Source organism: Ursus americanus, chromosome 28 (genome assembly GCF_024610735.1).
Source record: "Ursus americanus isolate L20-20 chromosome 28, mUrsAme1.1.p, whole genome shotgun sequence".
NCBI lineage: Eukaryota > Metazoa > Chordata > Mammalia > Carnivora > Ursidae > Ursus > Ursus americanus.
This window is the reverse complement of record NC_142154.1, coordinates 37,043,165-37,061,995: the sequence shown is the minus strand read 5'-3', so window position 1 is coordinate 37,061,995 and position 18,831 is coordinate 37,043,165. Positions and strand designations below refer to the sequence as shown.

General features: G+C 55.5%; 1 protein-coding gene across 5 annotated transcripts in view; it reads right to left on the bottom strand.

Moving 5' to 3' along the window:
* Positions 1-600: 600 nt before the first annotated feature.
* Positions 601-18,831, bottom strand: part of IGDCC4 (immunoglobulin superfamily DCC subclass member 4) — a 38,606-nt gene continuing 20,375 nt past the window's right edge. For 2 of the 5 annotated variants that reach the window (XM_045810726.2, XM_087856851.1), the window contains 15 exons: positions 17,152-17,307; positions 15,955-16,368; positions 15,259-15,423; positions 14,579-14,716; positions 13,522-13,692; positions 12,261-12,497; positions 12,007-12,108; positions 9,939-10,122; positions 9,085-9,212; positions 7,403-7,573; positions 7,055-7,192; positions 6,213-6,318; positions 5,256-5,484; positions 4,302-4,463; positions 1,363-3,546 (listed from right to left, as the gene is read on the bottom strand). In XM_045810726.2, the coding sequence (XP_045666682.2) occupies positions 3,136-3,546; positions 4,302-4,463; positions 5,256-5,484; positions 6,213-6,318; positions 7,055-7,192; positions 7,403-7,573; positions 9,085-9,212; positions 9,939-10,122; positions 12,007-12,108; positions 12,261-12,497; positions 13,522-13,692; positions 14,579-14,716; positions 15,259-15,423; positions 15,955-16,368; positions 17,152-17,307 (2,912 nt within the window). In that variant the 3' untranslated portion in view covers positions 1,363-3,135. Of the gene's footprint in view, positions 3,547-4,301; positions 4,464-5,255; positions 5,485-6,212; positions 6,319-7,054; positions 7,193-7,402; positions 7,574-9,084; positions 9,213-9,938; positions 10,123-12,006; positions 12,109-12,260; positions 12,498-13,521; positions 13,696-14,578; positions 14,717-15,258; positions 15,424-15,954; positions 16,369-17,151; positions 17,308-18,831 lie in introns of all 5 variants that reach the window. The other 3 variants (XM_087856850.1, XM_087856852.1, XM_087856853.1) reach the window with 2 other exon arrangements.

The following is an 18,831-nucleotide window of genomic DNA, read 5'->3' as shown; positions in this document are numbered from 1 at the left end:
CAGCCACTTTAGGGGTGGTCCCGGCCAAGGCAGCCTCTGGCTCTTGATTCCGTCAGTAGAAAAGCATGCACCAACCAGGCTGTAAAGATCTTAGCAGAGCATCTGCCAGCCACCGTCCTGAGATGCATGCGAGGTGTGGGAGCGGAGTTTTGCGTGTGGCTGCGTGCCCGTGTTTGAGTTAATGGATCCGAGGGTGTTTGTGAAGGTGAGCATGCACACGTGGGTCTCTAAGCTCGTAGGCACACTGCCCGTATGAGTGAGTATGCAGCCAAGGAGCAAGTCTGGAGACCAGAATTATACAGAAGAATAGTTGTTAAGCCCAGATATCTGGAGTTGCTCGTTCACGCCTCCCTTGCACCCAAGGAAGTTAAAAAAAAAAAAAAAAAAGTGTGCCCAGAGATCCCCAGAAAGCCTAAAAGAGTGCCGTCAAAGAAAGCATCTTTCCTAAGTTTAAGTCTTTTTCCTAAGTCCCTACTGAGGGAGAAGGATGGTCCGGTTTTTTCCCATGACTACCTGCTCTCCACCCTCAAAAACCCAGCATTTCCCATCCTGGCAGGAAATACATTCTCTAGGGCAGAAGGACTGAGGAAATTCTAGTCATTCCACGTTTTTGGAAAATAGTTTATTAATTCATTATAGGGACAGATACATGATCAATGCCTTGGCTTAACACTAAAGAATATCATAATTGTGAGGAGGGGGAAAAAAAGGCTGGAAAAAGAATTAAATAATATGGCGTAAACTAAATACAGACAAATAAATGAGCAGGTACCGATTATACTTGTCATGCATCAAGAAAAGGAAGGTTTCTAAATGAGACTCAAAAAACGTAAGGCATCGATGGTAGGTGACAAAGGGATTAATACCCTGTAAAAGGCCAATAGACTCTTTTCTAATAAAAATACTGCTACAAAGACACAAACCTAACACTTCCAAATTACCCAGAGCCCAAATCATATATAATGCTAGTGAGTAATGGCCACTTTCTTATCAACTGTGAGTTATAGGCAGATACCAGATTTATTACTTATTTGCTTTTGAGAAACAATTTTCCACCCAACCTAATGGGTTATAAATTGTCTCATTTGCAGCTATTTAATTTAAACCAGAACCTCAGTGCCTGTTAAACAAGAACATGAAAAATGACTATGTGGTGTAATGCTAAGAGCCTACTGTTAAAACAGCCATTTGATTCAGGGCAGTGTTTTTTTTTTTCCTTTTGGAAAAAAAAAAATCAAACCAGCAAAATAAAACGAGGCTTTTGACCTTCAGAGCAATGGCGAAACACATACAGTGGCGTCGGCCACGGTGACGCTGGATGCCACAGAAAGAGTACAAGTGACAATTCCGTCTTCAACGAGCTACAGACCAGCATGAATTATCTGCGGCGCTCTCACAGGCTGGCTGAAGCAGGGGAGGGGAAGGAAATGTAGGTGCCGATGTCAGTCGGAGTGACACCCGAGTGTAATAAACACAGATGCTGAAGGGTCTGAGGGCGCTGCAACTCTGCTTGAGAGACGTGTCACCATTAAAAAAAAAGAAGGAAAGATAGACTGGTTATTTCTAATTTGGCCCAGAAGCCGGAGTTAACCCTTGATGTGCCAATCAGTTAAAAAGATGCATTTAGGGAGAAAAGCCCCCACATCCTATGCTCCAAGGAGAGGCTGGGGCGCAAAATCAAACAAATGACCTTGTCTTCTCTACACAGGAGATAGAAGTCCAGCTTGTCCCTGTGTGACAGGTCAACAGAAAATGACTTTACGATTGAATTTAAAGAAAACAACAACAACAACAAAATGAAATGAGCCAATTACCCTTGTCCTGTGCAAAGGCCTCAGTGCCAGCCCCCAGAGGGGGAAATTCCTCTCACCCCCATCCATCAGCTCCTGTTCCAGGGGCAGAAAGTGGGAGGGAAGATGCTGGGCAGTGGTGCCCCTAATCCCCACTCTCCTTCTCCCCCCATTTTGGCTTCAGCTGGGAAGGAAGGTCCCAAACCCCTCCATCCAGGAACCTTACCTCCCTGCCTCAAAGGGAGGGGGTCACTTCCCCCCTTTCCCTGTCTTAGAAGTCCCCCTCTGTGACATGGATCCCCCAACTCCAAGGAGAATCCTCCTATCTCAACCCCAGGGAGAAAGATGCAAGGGAAACTGGACGATTTTCTCCAAACCCACACTGGGAGCGGGCAGTCTGCCTGGGGAGGGGGTATATGGCGGCACAGAGAAGAGGGGCAGGAGGATGGCCCGGGAAGCGAATGGCGGACACAGAAGTCACGCTATGGCCTCAAAGCAGACATGAGGTAGTCATGTTGTTAGGGAAGGAGGCGGAGATTGAACCCAGGCAGGTGAACCACGTGATGTGGTCCGGGAGAGATGTGGGAGACAGCAGAGACAGACAGGAGACAGAGAAACGGAGGAGGGGAAAGGAAGGAGTATGTGGGAGGAAGAGGAGGGCAGCAGGACTGGGAGCAGGGCTGACCGGAGACAGAGCCCTAGAGCAGCAGAGGAGAAGGGAGGACAGGAGAGCCAGGGCAAGCGGATTTCCAAAACCAGGCACTTCCCAAACGACAAAAGGAACTGCAGAGTTGCTCTGAGGGGAGCCAGAGTCACCCTCTCAGCCTGGGCAACAGGGATGCGGGCAACGGGTAGTGATGTGACGAAGATGCCAGGCATTCAGAGCCTACTGCGCTCAGCCCAGCCAGACCGGAAACTGGGCCGGGGCTGTCTTTGTCAGACAGGGCATTGCAGACACTCTCAGAGTGCGTAATAAACGGCTGGGTGACAGAGGTGGGGGGCCCCCAGGGCTGGGGGCTGACCACTCTGGGGCACTGTCCTGACCTGGAGGATCAATTAGGCCACAGTGACCGCTACCTGGCCAGGGGCTCGAAGCCCACCAGCCAGCACACGCATACATCAAGTACAGCCGGCCCCCAGGGCCCTCCCACAGGACATGTGCCACAGAGCGCGGGGGGAGTGGCTACTCCATTCCTGCCTCTCCCCACAGCCACAGCAGCCAGGCAGGCTCCAGACGGCGTGACGATTTTCCGGAACGGCAGGTACACGGGCGTACATACTCAGCCACACGTGCCACGTCCCGTGATCCATACTAGCCTGCCCCAAACTGCACCCTCTAGGGGAGCTAGGCAGAGGAGGGGACCGGGGCTCTGGGCAGGCCTGGGCTGGTTCCTAGAGGGCAGGGGGCCTTTGGCTGGCAGCTGCTCCCGGGGGCCTCCTCCAGAGCCTCACTGGGCTGGAGCTCGGGGTATGGATAAGAAGCGCCGGCCGCCTCTGGCAGGCAGGTGAGTCTGTCTGGCCCAGTGGTTGCCTGCTCACACCCTCCCAGCTCCCTGTCCAGCCAGTCTGCCCCCTGCCCTAGATCCATGACTCCCGACGTGAGGTCAGGAGCCTCCGGAGGCAGGGGATCTTCAGGTTCCAGGTCTTGGAGGTGGAGGTCAGGGTTCCCTTTGGATGCACTAAAGTCAGAGTGGACAATGACTTCAGCCTCCACCTGATTCCTGCAGGCCGGGGGCGGCTTCTTCCTGCCATTGCCCTGCTCAGAGCAGAGAACATAAAGACAAGGTGACCATCGCTGAGAGTGACCATCAGAAGAATGACCAACAGGGGCGCCTGGGTGGCTCAGTTGGTCAAGCATCCCACTCTTGGTTTTGGCTCAGGTCATGGGTCCGGGGACTGGGCTGGCTTTTGGCTCTGTGCTCAGCGGGGAGTCTGCTTAAAGATTCTCTCCCTCTGCCTCCCCTCTCCATTCACTCTCTCTCTTTCTCTCTCTCTAAAATAAATAAATAAATAAATAAATCTTAAAAGGAAAGAAAAAGAATGACCAACATACTTGGGGCAGAAAAGGACTGACGCACTCCCCCAAGCCCCAGAGCGCAGTGACTGTCATACAAGAGATGAGATCAGGCCCATGCGAAGGCAGGGAAAAGGGCATACTACCCATTTGCCCTTGCCCAGAGTTGGAAAAGTACCAGATTTAGTCAGAGCCTCAGTGCATAGGAGGAAAGGCAGATGCCCTCAGCCCAGGCTCACCCGCAGATCCATGGTAATACTGCTGGGGCCCACTTAGGCATCAGGAGAGGAGCGGTGTCTCCAATCCAGAGGAGACACAGATTCTCGCAAACTGCCTACCCTCCACCCACCCATCTTTAGAGGCTCCAGGAGCCTCCTAGCTAGACTTCCATCCCCATGGAAGTTACCGTCGGGGGTCACCAGAAAAGTCACTACTTGCTCTTCACAAGCACAGAGCCCCTTCTCTCCTTTCCTCCCCGTCCCTCCCAGGGCACTGACCTTTATGGCGTCATACACCAGAGCCTGCAGCAAGAGCGTCTGCCCCGTTCCAGCAGGGGGCAGCAGGGCCCGGGTCAGAGAAGGCATGGTGCCTGCTTGGGGCAGCTCACAGCCCGCCCAGGAACCTGCCCAGCTTGGCCCACCTGGCTGAGCCCAGGAGATCTGCGAGCAGAGAAAGACATGGGAGCGCTGAGGGTTTGGCTGGGAAAGGGGAGCCTAAGAGAGGGAAGTAGATGGAGACTCTTGGCCTCCTGGCCACCTCCCCGCTAAGGCTGTGAGGAGGGACCAAGAGTCTGGGGGTGAATGTGAGAATGGAGAAGTCCTCCTGCAGAAAAGCCCAGTACCACAGGCTCTGGCAAAGCCTAGAGGTGTCCAAGCCAGGCAGGGTCTCCTTCACCACAAAGGCAGGGAAAGAGGGAGGAAGCACCCAAGGGTCTGGGCAGGATCCTCAGAGAAGGGCAGGACGAGCCACCACTGCTGGCATGGAAGGGACCTGCTCTACTTGGGCCCACCTTATCCAGGTCCTGGTCTCACTTGGTCACGGCCAAGCTGACCAGCCTCTTGTCTTCATATTGGGGAGGGCCGGGTCTTAGAGGTTTCTGCAGCTCCCAGGATGAGGAGCGTGTTGTTGGCCACACTGAGTCACCAGGAAACAGTCCACTGGGTGGGCCTTCCCTCCTTCCCTCCTTCCGTGAGAACCAGGATGACCCATTCTGCCAGGGATGGAGGCCCATCTGCTTCCCTACCCTGCCAACCTTTTCAGGGAGGAAAGAGAGAGAGCGGCTTTTCTTCTGCAGCTGGCCCTAGGAAAGGGCGGGGGGGGGGGGGGGGCGCGGGGAGGAGGGCGGTAGAGTTTCTCTCAGGGGTCACACATTGTACTCTCGCGCCCCCTGGTGTCCTGTTTGGGAATGAGCTGTAGGGCAGGGCTCTGACCCACCCAGGCTCCAGGCTTACCTTTCTCTTGGAGTGGCCCCGGCAGTCAGAAGTACCGCCCCCCATAAGGCTGTGCACTTCAGCCCTGTCCTCGATGTCTGAGGGCGGTGGAGACCAGTCCTGGGGACGGGGGTGCACCAGGGACTCCAGTTCATGGGCAGCTGGGGGACTAGGGGGGCCAAGGCGGGCTCGAGAGTACAGTGCGGGGTTCCCAGTGTTGGCCGTGGAGGACAGGCCTGGGAGGGCTTCCCTGGAAGGGAAGACAGAGAATCAGACACAGTGGTCAGAAAGTGAGGGGTGGAGGCAGGCCTGAGATCTAGTCCTGCCTATGTCCTCAGGCAGGTTCCTGTCCATCTCTGGAATTTTGTTTCCCTGTCCGGGCAATGATTAAGAAACCACGTTCAGGGGCGCCTGGGTGGCACAGCGGTTAAGCGTCTGCCTTCGGCTCAGGGCGTGATCCCAGCGTTATGGGATCGAGCCCCACATCAGGCTCCTCCGCTGGGAGCCTGCTTCTTCCTCTCCCACTCCCCTGCTGTGTTCCCTCTCTAGCTGGCTGTCTCTATCTCTGTTGAATAAATAAATAAATAAAATCTTAAAAAAAAAAAAAAAAGAAACCACGTTCAAAACAGCTGTGACATTGCAAATGGGACCTTTCCTCCTCCCCTCCCCGCCCCCCAGGACCCAAGTATCTGGAGGTTTGGGGTCCCTCTTTCCAAGATGCTGGCAGCTACAGAGGCACTGAGAGAAGGCAGCTCTGCCTAAGCTCACCTTTGCCCAGGAGGTAGGCTGGGGCTCCCCCAAACCCACTCTCCATTCTCATGAGGACATCACCCCCAATCCCTTCACCCCAGAGTCTTAGTTTTAGTGGGGCCTCTGGGGGTGCCTCAGGCAAGTCATGGCCACTTTCCCGGCCCTCTCATCTCTGCCGCCCTTCTGGAAATCTCTCCTCTCTGCAGGCAGACTGGCTCCTTCACCCACCTGTGGGGGCTGCGACGCAGGCCAGCACACATGCAGGCCAGGAGGCAGAGAAGGCCCACGCAGACACCCACAATGATGCCTGTGACTGAGTGCACGTCCAAGGAGTCTGGCAGGGGACAGAGAGGTGACAGAACAGGTCAAGGCCAGGACAAGGTCCAGGATTCAAAGCTCAGGATTTCTGTGGCTTCCTCAGGAGACGACTGGCCTGAGTCTCACCCTGTGGACACTCAAAATCTTCTGCTGCAAGAAGGGATCCACCGCTACTCTCCCTCTCTGACTGTCCTCACCACCGGACATCGGAAGTTCTGGTCCCTCTCTGTCAACCTGGCCTCTCCGTGAAACACGCTGGGGCTGGTTTCGTGGGAGGGCAACAAGAGCGGTTGCACGGGACCCACACTTAGAAGGACGCCACGCTTGGTTTAAGGTTCTGCTATTACCATCTTGAAATTCCCATTTTTTAATAAGGGCCCCACATTTTCATTTCACACTTGGCCCTGCAAATTACATAGCCAGTCCTGCTACCCTCTCCCACCCCATAAAGCTCATCACCTCTCCAAGCCAATCCTCCAATCGAAGCAATCTGCCGAAGGACCAAGCCAGTCTCCCATAAATCTGACCTCTTGACTGAATCAGCTCTGAACTACATCCATTCCTCCTTCAAAGCTGTCCTCTCCCCACCAGACTACGAAGCCAGCTGTCCAGAACAATGAAAGGGTAGCTGTGCCCGGGGGCAGGGCCCCGGCAGAGACGACTTCAGCATTAGAGGTCAACTCCAGGGGCCTCAGAAGACCTGAGGCTGTCCCGGGGTGGACCCACTCCTCCCTCCCAGGGTGCCCTCGTACCCGACAGCTTCTCCTGGAGAGTGATCACATCCTGCAGGCCAGAGAAGGGCCCAGGCCCCACCTCTGTGCGCGCCCCCATCTTGAAGAAGTACCTAGTGTCGCTCTCGAGGCCATGTACCTCAGCACTGAAGATGTTTCCTGGGGGCAGGGGGAAGCAAGGAAAGTCCGGTTGGGAGGTTGGCTGAGTGCGGGATGCAGGGACAGCCTGGAAAACGGGACTGAGAAGGTCCGCTCTCCCACCCCTAGAACAAACCTCAGCCACACTCTCGCTACTAACCCAGCCACTGGAGTGGTTGGAAAGGGAGAGCGGTGGGGAAGCCCTTGCTGGACGGCCTGGGGGGTCCTCACCGTCCGTGGTGAGCAGGGTCCACTGGTGCTCGGGCTGGGTGTGGTTGTTGCTGTACAGGATCAGATACTCCACGATCTCTCCGTTGGGCTCCGTGGGGGGGCGCCAGTGCAGCCGAACGGTGGACGGCGTCAGGGGGCTCAGGCGTAGGTCAGATGGGGGCGTTGAGGGCCCTGGGGTGCAGAAGTGGAGATAGGGCGAGGCATGGTCCCTGAGAGCCCCAGCTCCGGGGGAGACGGGGCATGAGGACAAACCACAAACCACAAAGCAGAATGAGATCGGATCTCTAACTGGGGAGTTTCTGGAAAACAGCTGGGGGTGGGTGGGTGTGTTCAGTACCATTCCTCCCCTCCCAGAAACTCTTCTTCACTCCTTGGAGCAGATCTCAAACTTCTACACCCAAATACTTCCAAAGGCGGAGGACACTGTCTGGTATTCCAGACACCTGGGGGCAAGGCTCAGAACTTTCTGGAAGCCTTACATTTTATTTTGAACTCTCATACTATGTTTCTCTTCCATTCCATGGTAAAGTTTAACATAAAAATAGTGTTTAAAACTATCATTGAAAGTTCCTAACTCACCCTTGCTACCCCCAAATCTTCAAGTAAAATCAGTTGATGCCCTGTATAGCCTTGGTCTATGTTTGCTCCCGACACAGGTCCTAAGGGTCATGGGAATCCCAGTATAAGAAGTACAACCTTTTTGGTTTTGTTTGTGTTTTGTTTTTAGAGAAGAAGCTGATCCTGGGGGTAGGGGTAAATGAGGAAGGGAGGGGAGGAGAAGTAGGGACACACAACTAGTGAGTTGGAAAGGGACAGAGATTTGGGGTTTCAGGGCTTCCAGGCCCAGCAGAGGGTGGGATGGGGACCCAGGGCTTAAGGCATAAGACAGCCTCACAGGCTGCCAGAAGCCTCCCTGCGTCTCAGCTTCTCAGCTCCAGTCCCCCCATCTGCAAAAGGAAAAAACACCCCTGTCTGTCGCACAGCCAGTGGTGCTGGGGAGCCAACGTCATAAAGCCTCCTCTGAGAAAACACCAGGGCCCCTAAACTCCCTATGCAGTTTCAGACCATAACTGAAGTCATGGGTCGGTGAGAGACAACTTGTAAGCAGTTTTTTTGAAGAGCAAATGCGTGAGAGTGCATGGCTTTCACACCCCAGCCCACACACATCTTCCTATCTCAGATCCTGAGACAAAGATCTTCTGTAGACGGGAAGGTGAAGAGTGTCAGGGCCAGCAGAACCGAAGAGCCTCTGCTATGAGAACAAAAGTCCCTCTGTCTTGGAATGGCATTTCCAAAGGTTCTAGAGTCACGGATGTGCACAGCACATGGCTCCGTCCTTTGACAGAAGGGAACACAGAGGCCCAAGGCAGAAGGGACCTGCCCAAGCCTGTGTGTCAGGGGCAGGATGGGGACCCCAAATACAGAATCCAGGACACCTGCCTCCCTGACCTGGCCCCTTGTCACCAGCTCAGTGAGGTCTTGGCAGTCTCTTTAAAGAAGCCCCTTCTCTAAATCTCATTATGTTTAGGAGTAAGTGGTTAAGACCAGCCCAGGACTGGCCAATGTGAATGCAAAGCCAGAGATAGACAGAAATGGGTTCCGAGGGACATGTCAAAAAAGAGGGCCGTCGGAGCAAGAAGCAGGGGGGTAAAAGATGGGTTGGTGGCAAGGGGGCCACTCACGGTCAGGCAGGGTGGAACGTTCCACCACGGAACCGAAAGGCCCGTCCATGTCCACGCCGTGGGACTGTACCGCGAACTCGTATTTGGTGAATGGCTTCAGTCCACCAATGAGGATGTCTTCTCCAGAGCTGCCAAGGCAAGAAATGCGTTCAGTGCTCTCAGGCGCACCTCCCTGCTGGGCAGGCCCGTCCAAATCCGCTCCCCCAGCCCCAGGCCCTACCCTGGGTGGGGAACCTACTCACTGGCACCACCCAGAGGTCCTGCAGAGAGGTCTGGCTGTACGCTGCTCCCAGGGTAGTCCGGCCAATCTCCAGACCAGGCCCCCTACTCCAGGAAACCTTCCTGGATTCATCCAAGTCATTGTCCACCCAAGGATTCATCGCTGATGCATGTTTTCCTCAACTAAATGGTACTTCAGCCACAGCTGTACGTATCTATTATGTTTTCCTACTTTATTCTGTTTTATTTGCTTTATTGTGTCTTCCATGATATTTTCATGTGATTTTTCCTCTGCCTAACCAGCCGCTCCTTGGGGCAGCGGCTCTGCCTCGCCATCTGACCCTCTCAGCACGGCATCAGGGCTGCCTCCTCCCCATCATGTCGGGAGGCCTCTGAGGTGGAGAAATGGGTCTGTCCTGCTCACGTTCCCTACGGTTGAGTGCGAGGCTCTGTTGGGAGGGGACGGGATAGGATGGACCCCCTTTTCCAGCTGGCACCAGCAGGACCTCAGACCCTCAGAGTGCCCCCATGCAACACGTGAGCCAGGGAAGGTTCCTGAATCCCCGGGGTCCCTCCCGTCATCACCGTCTGCTACCCCCCCCCCCACCCCGCGGCAGCATCGGCTGGCTTCCCACCTGGTGTAATAGGTGACCAGGGAGGCGTTCCTGAGCCCCCAGGGGCTGAAGCGCACAGTGTAGTTGACAATCTTGACCGTGGTGAAGTCTGGCTTTTTCCACCGAAGCCAAATGGACGTGGAGCTGTTGGATTCCGCATGGACGTGGGCGGGGGGCAAGGGTGGTCCCCTCTGGATGGGCAAGTCTGGAAGGGGAACACAGAGTGTGGGGAGAGGAGGGAGGACACTCACCCCGAAATACGGGTAGTGGTTTGCGGTTCCAAGGCACGTTTCTTCACCCTCTGTCTTCTGGTCCTGTGAGCTGGACCTCACAGCTGAGGAAACTGAGGCTCCCAAGAATGTGAGTGATTTTTGCCAAGGTCATCCACAGAGCAGACTGTACCACAGAGAGGCAGCGAATTGTGGCAATTTCAGAGCCTGGTGGCCCTGGTTCCGGTTTCAGCTCTGCCGCTGTGTGACCTGGGAGAAGCTACTTAACCTCTCCACGCCTCCATTCCCTGTTCTGTCAGTGCGGCTGAGAACAGTATCCCTTCACAGCGTCGTTATGAGCATTAAATTAGTTAATATTTGTTAAGTACACAGGAAAGGGTCTGGCATGGTGTTACGGACTGAATGTATGTTGAAATTTGAACGGGGCGGGGGAGGCCCTCATGAACGGGATCGGTAGCCTATCTCGGTCCATCCGGGCGCCTACAGCAAAGTACCACAGACTGGGCGGCTTACAAACGACAGAAATCCCTTTCTCACGGTTCTGGAAGCTGGAGTCTGAGACCAGGGTGCCAGCATGCCCAAGTGCTGGTAAGAGCCCCCTGGTGGGTTACAGGCTGCCAACGTCTCATTATATGATCTTCCGGAGGAGAGCACAGAGAGGAAGTGAGCTCTCTCGTGACTTTTAAAAGGGCACCGATCCTCTTCGTGAGGGCTCCACCCTCCCGATCTCATCTAACCTTATTTACCTCCTCCTACATCACACTGGAGGGTAGAGTTTCAATGTATGAACTGGGGGGCAGGGGAGGAGCACGAACTTCCAGTCCGTAACTCTGCCCTTATGGAAGAGCCCCCGAGAGCTCTCCAGCCCCCCTTCTGCCACGTGAGGACCCCGTGAGGAGATGGCTTATGGTCGAGGAACCAGGACGTGGGCCCTCGCCAGACACTGACTTTGCTGGTGCCTTGATCTTGGACTTCCTCCAGGGCTGTGAGAAAGAAATGGTTGCTTCAGCCACCCAGTCTGGGGTATTGTCGTTACAGCAGCCCAAGTGAAGACCTATATAGTAAGTACTATGGGGTGATGTGCTTATTACACAAATATAAAATAAAACAAACGCCATGACAGAGGGTACCTTATCTGTACTGTTCATCACTAAGCTTCCAGAACAGGGTAGTAGACAGTAAAAAAGATTTGGGGAATGAACAAACTGGAATTAGAACCCAGGTGTCTTGGCTCCCGGATGAGTGCTCCCTTCGACAAAACCACATGGTTGAAAATCAGCCTGGGACGTCAGGGGTGAGGGGGTGTCATGACGGGCAAGCAGGGTGGCCCACACAGAGCCACGGGGCAGTGTACTAGAGTGGACAGGCTTCTGATGGGCGGCCGGGAGTCCCGGTTCTAGTTTAGGCTCTGTGTGACTTTGGGCAAGTCCCTTTACTTTTCTGAGCCTCCGTTTCCTGATGGGCCACAGAGGACACCCTCCGCGCCTCGAGTGGAGGGACAATCAGACAGTATGTTGTAGGCGGATGTGTTTTAAAAATGTTTAAGGATCAAACAGGGTTAGGAGTCACTGATCAACCATGGGGTTTCTCTCCATCCAAATCTTCCAGATCAGCGCTGCTCATGGGTAATGAAAATCCGGTAGCCGGCCTGAAAGGCAGGGCACCGACGGAAGCTTCCCTCTACCACAGAGGCTGTCTGGGTCTAGAAGAGGACCTTCGAGCCTAGGAGAATGGGCCTGGGGGTGGCTGAGGCTACCGGATGGCCTGAGCACCAGGGCTGGCCCAGAGGAAAAGGAAAGGAAGCGGCACACAGACCCCTCGCCAGAGCCCTCCTCTCTCTCCTTCCCCAGCCCCCTCACCTGGGGTGGGAGCCTTTTCTGTCTTGCCCTTCCACACTGCTGCATAGCCGTCCTCGTGTTTGTTGAATGCCACAAGCTTCACCTCGTACAGCCTGCCAGGGGCTGGGGAAGGTCATGGGGGTCACCGGTTAGAGGGACCTCCGAGGCTACTCTTTCATCCCCAGAGAGCATTCCATTCCCAACTCCCCTGCCCAGCTTGCCCCGTCCCCCACCGAGGCTATGTCTGTCTCGCTCCCTCCCGCAGCCCTCCTCACCTAGCTGGGTCAGCTCATACTGCTTCACTTTCTTCTTGAGCCGGACAGGCCCCACATCCCAAGCCTGGTCTCCACGGCCCCCCGGGGGACTCTCGCCATCGGCCTCCTCCTCGGCCCCCACCTCCCGCCAGTACAGTTTGTAGCCAGAGATCTGGGCGGGGTGAGGGGGCGGCTGCCACGACACCACCAGGGACTCCATCCTTGCCCGGACCTTCAACTCTGCAGGGGCAAAAGGGACTGGGGGCAGAGGAGTGGGATGGAAAGAAGGAGTGAGAGATGGAGGAATGAGGAGAAGGAAGCCAGGGGTGGGAGAGGGGAACGAGGCAGGAGGAGGCCAAAAGCAGGAAACCAGCACTGAGCGAGAGCCTTGCCAGCCTCCTCGCAACGCGCTGGCACGCAGCCACCACCCCCGGGGCCAGCCCTGGGTCAGTCTGGAGGTGCACTCCCTGTTCTACACGCCCAGAGTGCTGAGAACGCAGGGATGTCTCGGGGCATTTGCAAAGAGGTTAGCAAAGAGCCCCTCTCGGGCAGGACTGATAGTGCCTGGCACAGCGTTGGGCTATGCAATTCTTCTGGAGGAAGGGATGCATGGGTGCTGAGAGGCAAGGGGGTCACCAGGGTTGCTGAGGCTGCGAAGGAGGGAAGGAGCCACTGGTGTGGGTAGCCTACTTGGAGACTAAGAGTGGGGCCTTACTATGTGTCAGACACTGTTCTAAGCTCCTTGTATGTGTATTTTAACCTTATTCTCACAACCCTATAAAATGACAAAAATACTATTGTCACCATTTTACAGAGGAGAAAACTGAGAAGTTAAGTAACTCGGCCAAGGTCACACAGATAGTATGCGTGCCAGGTTCTGTCTGTTCTTAATCACCCTATTATTGGGCCTCTTGACAAAACCAACAGTCCTCATCTGCAAGCAGCTACTATCTGACGAGTTCTTATCACGTGCTAAACACTGACGAGTTCTTATCACGTGCTAAACACTTGTTTACGACGCATTAGTAATCCTCACGCCACAAGTGAAGCCTCACAGTTGTGAATGGCTCGTTCAAGGTCCCACAGCAGATAGAAGGGACACCGGCGGAGCCCAGGTTTGTTTGTAAAGGCCAGCCCTCTGCCTGTGCACCCGGCCGCCTTCGCCCGTCAAGCGGGGGCAGCCAGGGAAGGTCTCTGATGGAGAGCGTGCTTGAGGCTGCGTGGGACACGCACACCCACACGGTCACACACACCATCTTTCGTCTCCCCTCGGGCCCCATACCGTGGCTCTGGTTGTGCACACTGGGCGTCCGGTGCTGCATCCACGGGGAGGGGGTCCCGTAGCCAGCCCCGGTGCCAGCCGAAATCCGGACTCGATACACCTTGTTGGGCTGAAGGGTGCTCAGCGTGAACTGCGTCTCATTTCCAGGCACCTCGGTGGAGAAAACCTGGTCTGCTGAGACAGAAAACATGGCTGCAGGGCGGCCACCTGAGGACCATGGGCCCTAAACTCCCCTACACCAGCTATTCCACCCCAGTTCCTGGTTCCTCAGTGCCCACGAGAGCCTGAGGCCCTCTCAGCATGGATCCCTCGGTGCCTGGACGGCCTCCGTGGCTCCAGAGCAGACTCCTATGCCTCCGGCCTGGGCGGACGCAGGCCATCAGCCTCAGCTCAGAGTGGAGAGAACCATGGCATGGACTCCACACTTCCCCGTGAGCTGTCTGTGACTGTCCCCTTACACACACGCTAGGGCGCAGGGGCAAGGGCTTGTCTCTGAAGGCCATCAGGCACCGCTTCCCTTCCAGAGCCCAAGCCCCTTTCTCAACCTTCCCTCCTTCTTCACTCTCACCCTGGCCCCCAGCCTGTTGTCTTCCCCTAACTCTATCCCTTTCAAACCCTCTTCCCTAGATCACCTGTATCTGCCCTAACATGTCCTCCCCAGTGCTCTGTTCCCCAAACCCGCAAGCACGCCCTCCACCACGCTATCTCTCATCTGCTTTTGGAGTTGGAAGGGATCCCAGGGATTACCTAGGTTACCTGCTTCGTTTCACAGATGAGGAAACTGAGGCAGGGACTTAATAGCATTACCCACTATAGCTATGGAGGAGGTGGGGCTGGAACCCGGGCCTCCCTCTGTCTTGAGCTTTGCCTCTTTGCCTTTCCCTACACCCAGACCACACTCCTCTTGTCCACGTTCCTATTTCCCTACTCCACGGCTCTGCCTCATTTCCTCAGACTTCTCCCCCCACCTCCGCTTGGATCCTCAGCTGCTGCTCTGGTAAGCCCTTCGTATCAACAATTCCCAGCCGGGTGGAGCCCTCACCCTGCGCCCACTTACCTTCCTTTCCCAAACCGTACTCTATCTTGTACTTCACCACCTGCCCATTGCTCAGGCTGGGAGGCAGGGGCAGCCACGCCACCCTGATGTCCAAGGGGTTGGGGCTGGACAGGGAGAGCTGGGGCGCTGCACTGGGGACTGAGACAGAAGAACATCAGCGTGAGCTCTGCTCCACCGACGTGGAAGGTGAGGCCCAGGAGCGGTCAGAGACTTGCCCAGGTCACACAGCAAGTCAGAAGTAGGCCCAGGACCAGGATCTGAGGGAGGAAAGGGAGCCTCTCAGGGGAGCCCCAAACTGGAGATGAGGGGATATCCTTCCCACACCAAAGACAGAAGAAGGTTTGGGGCACAATCTTCTACATCCAATGGGTTCATGTCACCGGCCCCTGCCTGACTGGAGGGTACACGGATATTGAGAAGGGCCATATGACACAGGGAATCAAGACCTGGACTCAAGTCCCAGCTGTACGACTGACCTTGGGCAAGTCACTCTCATTTTCTGGGCCTCAGTTTCCCAAACTGTAAGTTGGGAAGAACCCTCACCCACCCCTTATAGGGCACAGAAGATGGCATGAGGCAGGTAAAAGTGCCTTGGCATACACTAGGAAAAAGAAGCGAGCTACCATCCCCAGGGAATTCTCTGGAACCCAGAGTGCCCATTGCAGGTTTAGAGGCCCTACCATCATCCAGTGTGTGGACCAGCGCTGGGGTAGAGGTGCGGCTGGCCCCCAGCTGGGAGTAGGCCACCACGTAGAACTCATAATCGGTGTTGGGTTCCAGGTCCCGAACCTGCAGCTCTGTGGTGTCATTGTTCACTGCAAACTGGTATTCCATATTGTCCACACCTGGGGCAGTGACACAGGAGACAAAAGGACTGTCACAGCCACCCCCAGAGGTCCGCCAGCTGGAGGCTGTCCAGGGATGCTTCATATTGTCCCAGCCTCTGGAATAGTCTGGGTATAACCAATCATCAGATCATCTGAGCTGGAGGATATAGACTTCCCTGGCTTCTAGCCTCACTGTATTAATTCCACCATCCGTTGGGAAGTTCTTTCTGGTGTCTATTTGAAGTGACTCTTGCTGCAGTTAATACACCGGCTCCAGGAATACCTAGGCATTTTCCCTGGGAGGAAAAGCATCCTCTTCCTCCTCTGTCATAATGGACTGTGGCTGAGGGGGAAATGGGCCACACACGTTAGCCCTTCCAGCCCGGCATTGAAGACTATGGCCCAGCCCATATTCACGCGGGTCCTCTCCCGCGGGCTCCCACCCCATCCCATCCCATCCCCAAAGGTACCCCCCCAGGCGGCAACCTTTCCGTCATCTAACCTGTGCCCCCCTCCAGGCGCCCCCGCACGGGTCCCCAGCAGACGTACCCCGTGCCTTCTGGTAGTGGAGGGAGAAGCCGATGATCTGCTCGCTGTGCAGCTCAGGCCGCTCCCACGCCACGAGCACCGCGGAGCTGCTCAGCGGCGTGGCCGTGACCCGCGTGGGGGCGCTGGGCAGCCCCTCGCGCACCACTACGGCCAGGGGCGCGGCGGCGCACGCGGTGCCCGCGCTGTTCTCGGCCACACACTGGTAGTAGCCGGCGTCCTGCAGGCCGATCTGCGTGATGACCAGGCTGCCGCCGCCGCCCTGCACCTTGACGCGCCCGTTGGGCCGCAGCGGCGCCCCGTCGTGCAGCCAGCGCAGCGCTGGCCGCGGCTCCCCGGCCGCGCGGCACACGAAGCGCGCGGTGCTCGCCCGCGTCCGCGACAGCGCCTCGGGCGCCTGAGAGATGGCCGGGGCCGCTGCGGGCGGGGAGGGGGACGCTGAGCGCGCGTTCCGGCCGCAAGGGGCTCTGCCGGCTCCCGCGTGCCCTCCACTCGCTCCAGCCTCTCCCTGGGTCACCCCGCCCCCCAAACCCTCGCGGGCGGCGCCGCTCTACCTCTGCTCCTCCCCGGTTCACCCCAGCCCCGCGTTGGCCGGTCTCCTCCCCGCCCCAAATTGTCCCCGGGCCTCCTGAACCTCCCTGGGTACCCTAGCTCCTCCTGGGCCTCACCCCACTCCCTTAGGTGCCCTAACCGCCTTCTCCCCAGGTGTCCCCTGCACCTGGGAGACTTACCTCTCTCCAGTTATCCCAGCCCTGGGCAACCCCGTCCCCCAGTGTTTCGTGTCACTCAGACCACGCCACTGTCTCCCCGAACTCTCAGTCCTATCCTTCCCCTCATGACTTAGGTCCCACTCAGATCTCCCCTCACCACCCCCCATCACCCCAGCCATGTTCTGATCACCCCTCTCCTCTCCCTGCCTCAACTTCCCCCACCCCATCCTCCAATCTCTTTCCCCCACTCCCCTGCCTCCAGTCCTCTAGCCTGTCCCCTCCAGTACCCACTCTCCCCTGAATGCCGGCCCCCTAGCTCCAGCCCTTTTTCATCCTCCAGGATCGCCCCTCGGCCCTTCTAACACACCCACTTGCCCATACCCCCCCTCCCTGTCCCCAACCTCCCTTCGCTGGCCCTAGCTGATCCGCCCCACTCCTCCCCACCTCCCGCCCCGCCCCCCCCCCCGCAGGGTCCCGCAGCCCGCCTTACCCAGCACGCGGAGCTCAGCGGCGGCCGTGGCGAAGTGGCGCGTGCGGGGCTTGTTAGCGCGACACACGTAGACGCCCGAGTGCCGGGGCTGCGCGCTGCTGATGAGTAGGTTGGTGCGGCCCAGGACGATGACATCCGTGGAGATGGGTTTGCCATCTGCGGGAGGAGATGAAGATGGGTGGAGGAGGGCACCGAGGACTGCCCCTCCATCTACTTTCCGGATCCGGGGTGGGGGGCCCTCCACACCCGGTTAAGAGAACACAACAGTCCCTTGTTTGAATCTCCGTTCCTCCACTTGCTAGAGGCGTGACCCTCTCTGAGCCCTGGTGTCTCCGCCTGTAAAATGGGAAGAGGATAGTCCCTAGCTGGAAGGATGCTGTGAGGGTGGGACACATAAAGCTTGTGAGAAAGCCAGGCACAATGCAGGCAGGTAACAGGTGCTCAGTACACTTGTCAGTTATTACTATTACCATTATTATTAAATTCATTTCTTTCAAGAAGGACACGCTCCTCCTGTATGGTCTTATCCCAATACTGTGATGAAGGCATGGCTGGAAAGGTCTGACCAGAACCAAAGATTTGAATATATGCAAGACTTTTCATCTTGAATCTGAAATGAGAACCATTTTTATTTTTATTTTATTTTATTTTATTTTATTTTATTTTATTTTATTTTATTTTATTTTATTTTAAAGACTTTATTTATTTGAGAGAGAGAGAGAGAGAGTGTGAGAGAGAGAGAGCCCAAGCAGGGGTTAGAGGTAGAAGCAGCCTCCCCACTGAGCAGGGAGCCCCGCCACGGGCTTGATCCCAGGACCCTGGGATTATGACTGGAGCCGAAGGCAGACACTTAACTAACTGAGCCACCCAGGCACCCCTGAGAACCATTTTAAAAGCCCCTGCTTTCTGAACATGAACAGAAAATCCAGAGAAGAAATGCAAATGGCCAAGAAACACCAAAAAAGTGTTCAACTTCACATAATCAGAGAAATGCACACCAAAACACAGATGTTAATTTCTCACCAACAAATCGAGAAAGTTCTTTAAAAGGGTAAGCTCCCAGAGGAAGGGTAAATGCTGAGAGGGGCTCCACCTTGACTTTGACCCAGAGATCCCTTTGTGGGCACCTGTCCTGGGGAGATACGAACAGGGCTGATCACTGCAATGTTATGTAACAGCGGGCAATGGAAAAGGACTTAAAAATTCAATGGTAGGAACTGGCAAATTGCATTAGGCTATATTCAAATGATGGAATATAGTCATTAAAATTACTTTTTGAAAAAGCTTTAGAGATGGGGAAATGGTTATGATATACTGTTGAATTAAAGTAAGACTTGGTCAGCATGCTCCCAATTTCTGGGAAAAATGTACGTGTACATAGGAAAAAATCCACACTTGTATGTTAACTATTTTAATCTTTTTGAGTGGTGGAATGTTTTCTGTTTCTGCTTTTCCCTAGTTTTTACAATGAACACACACAAGCTCTGCAATCAGAAGAAAACAAAACAAAAGGCCAAGTCCCTTCCCTGCCTTGGTGGAATAAGTTTCTAGAAAAGGAACAGTGGTGGGCGTCTGGAAGGAAGTCCTTTCCCAGCCTTTCTCTTCCCAGCCCCTGTCCAGGGGTGCTATGCGCAGACTTTCTGCAAGAGAGTTTCCAGGACCACCCGTGTCAGGATTCTC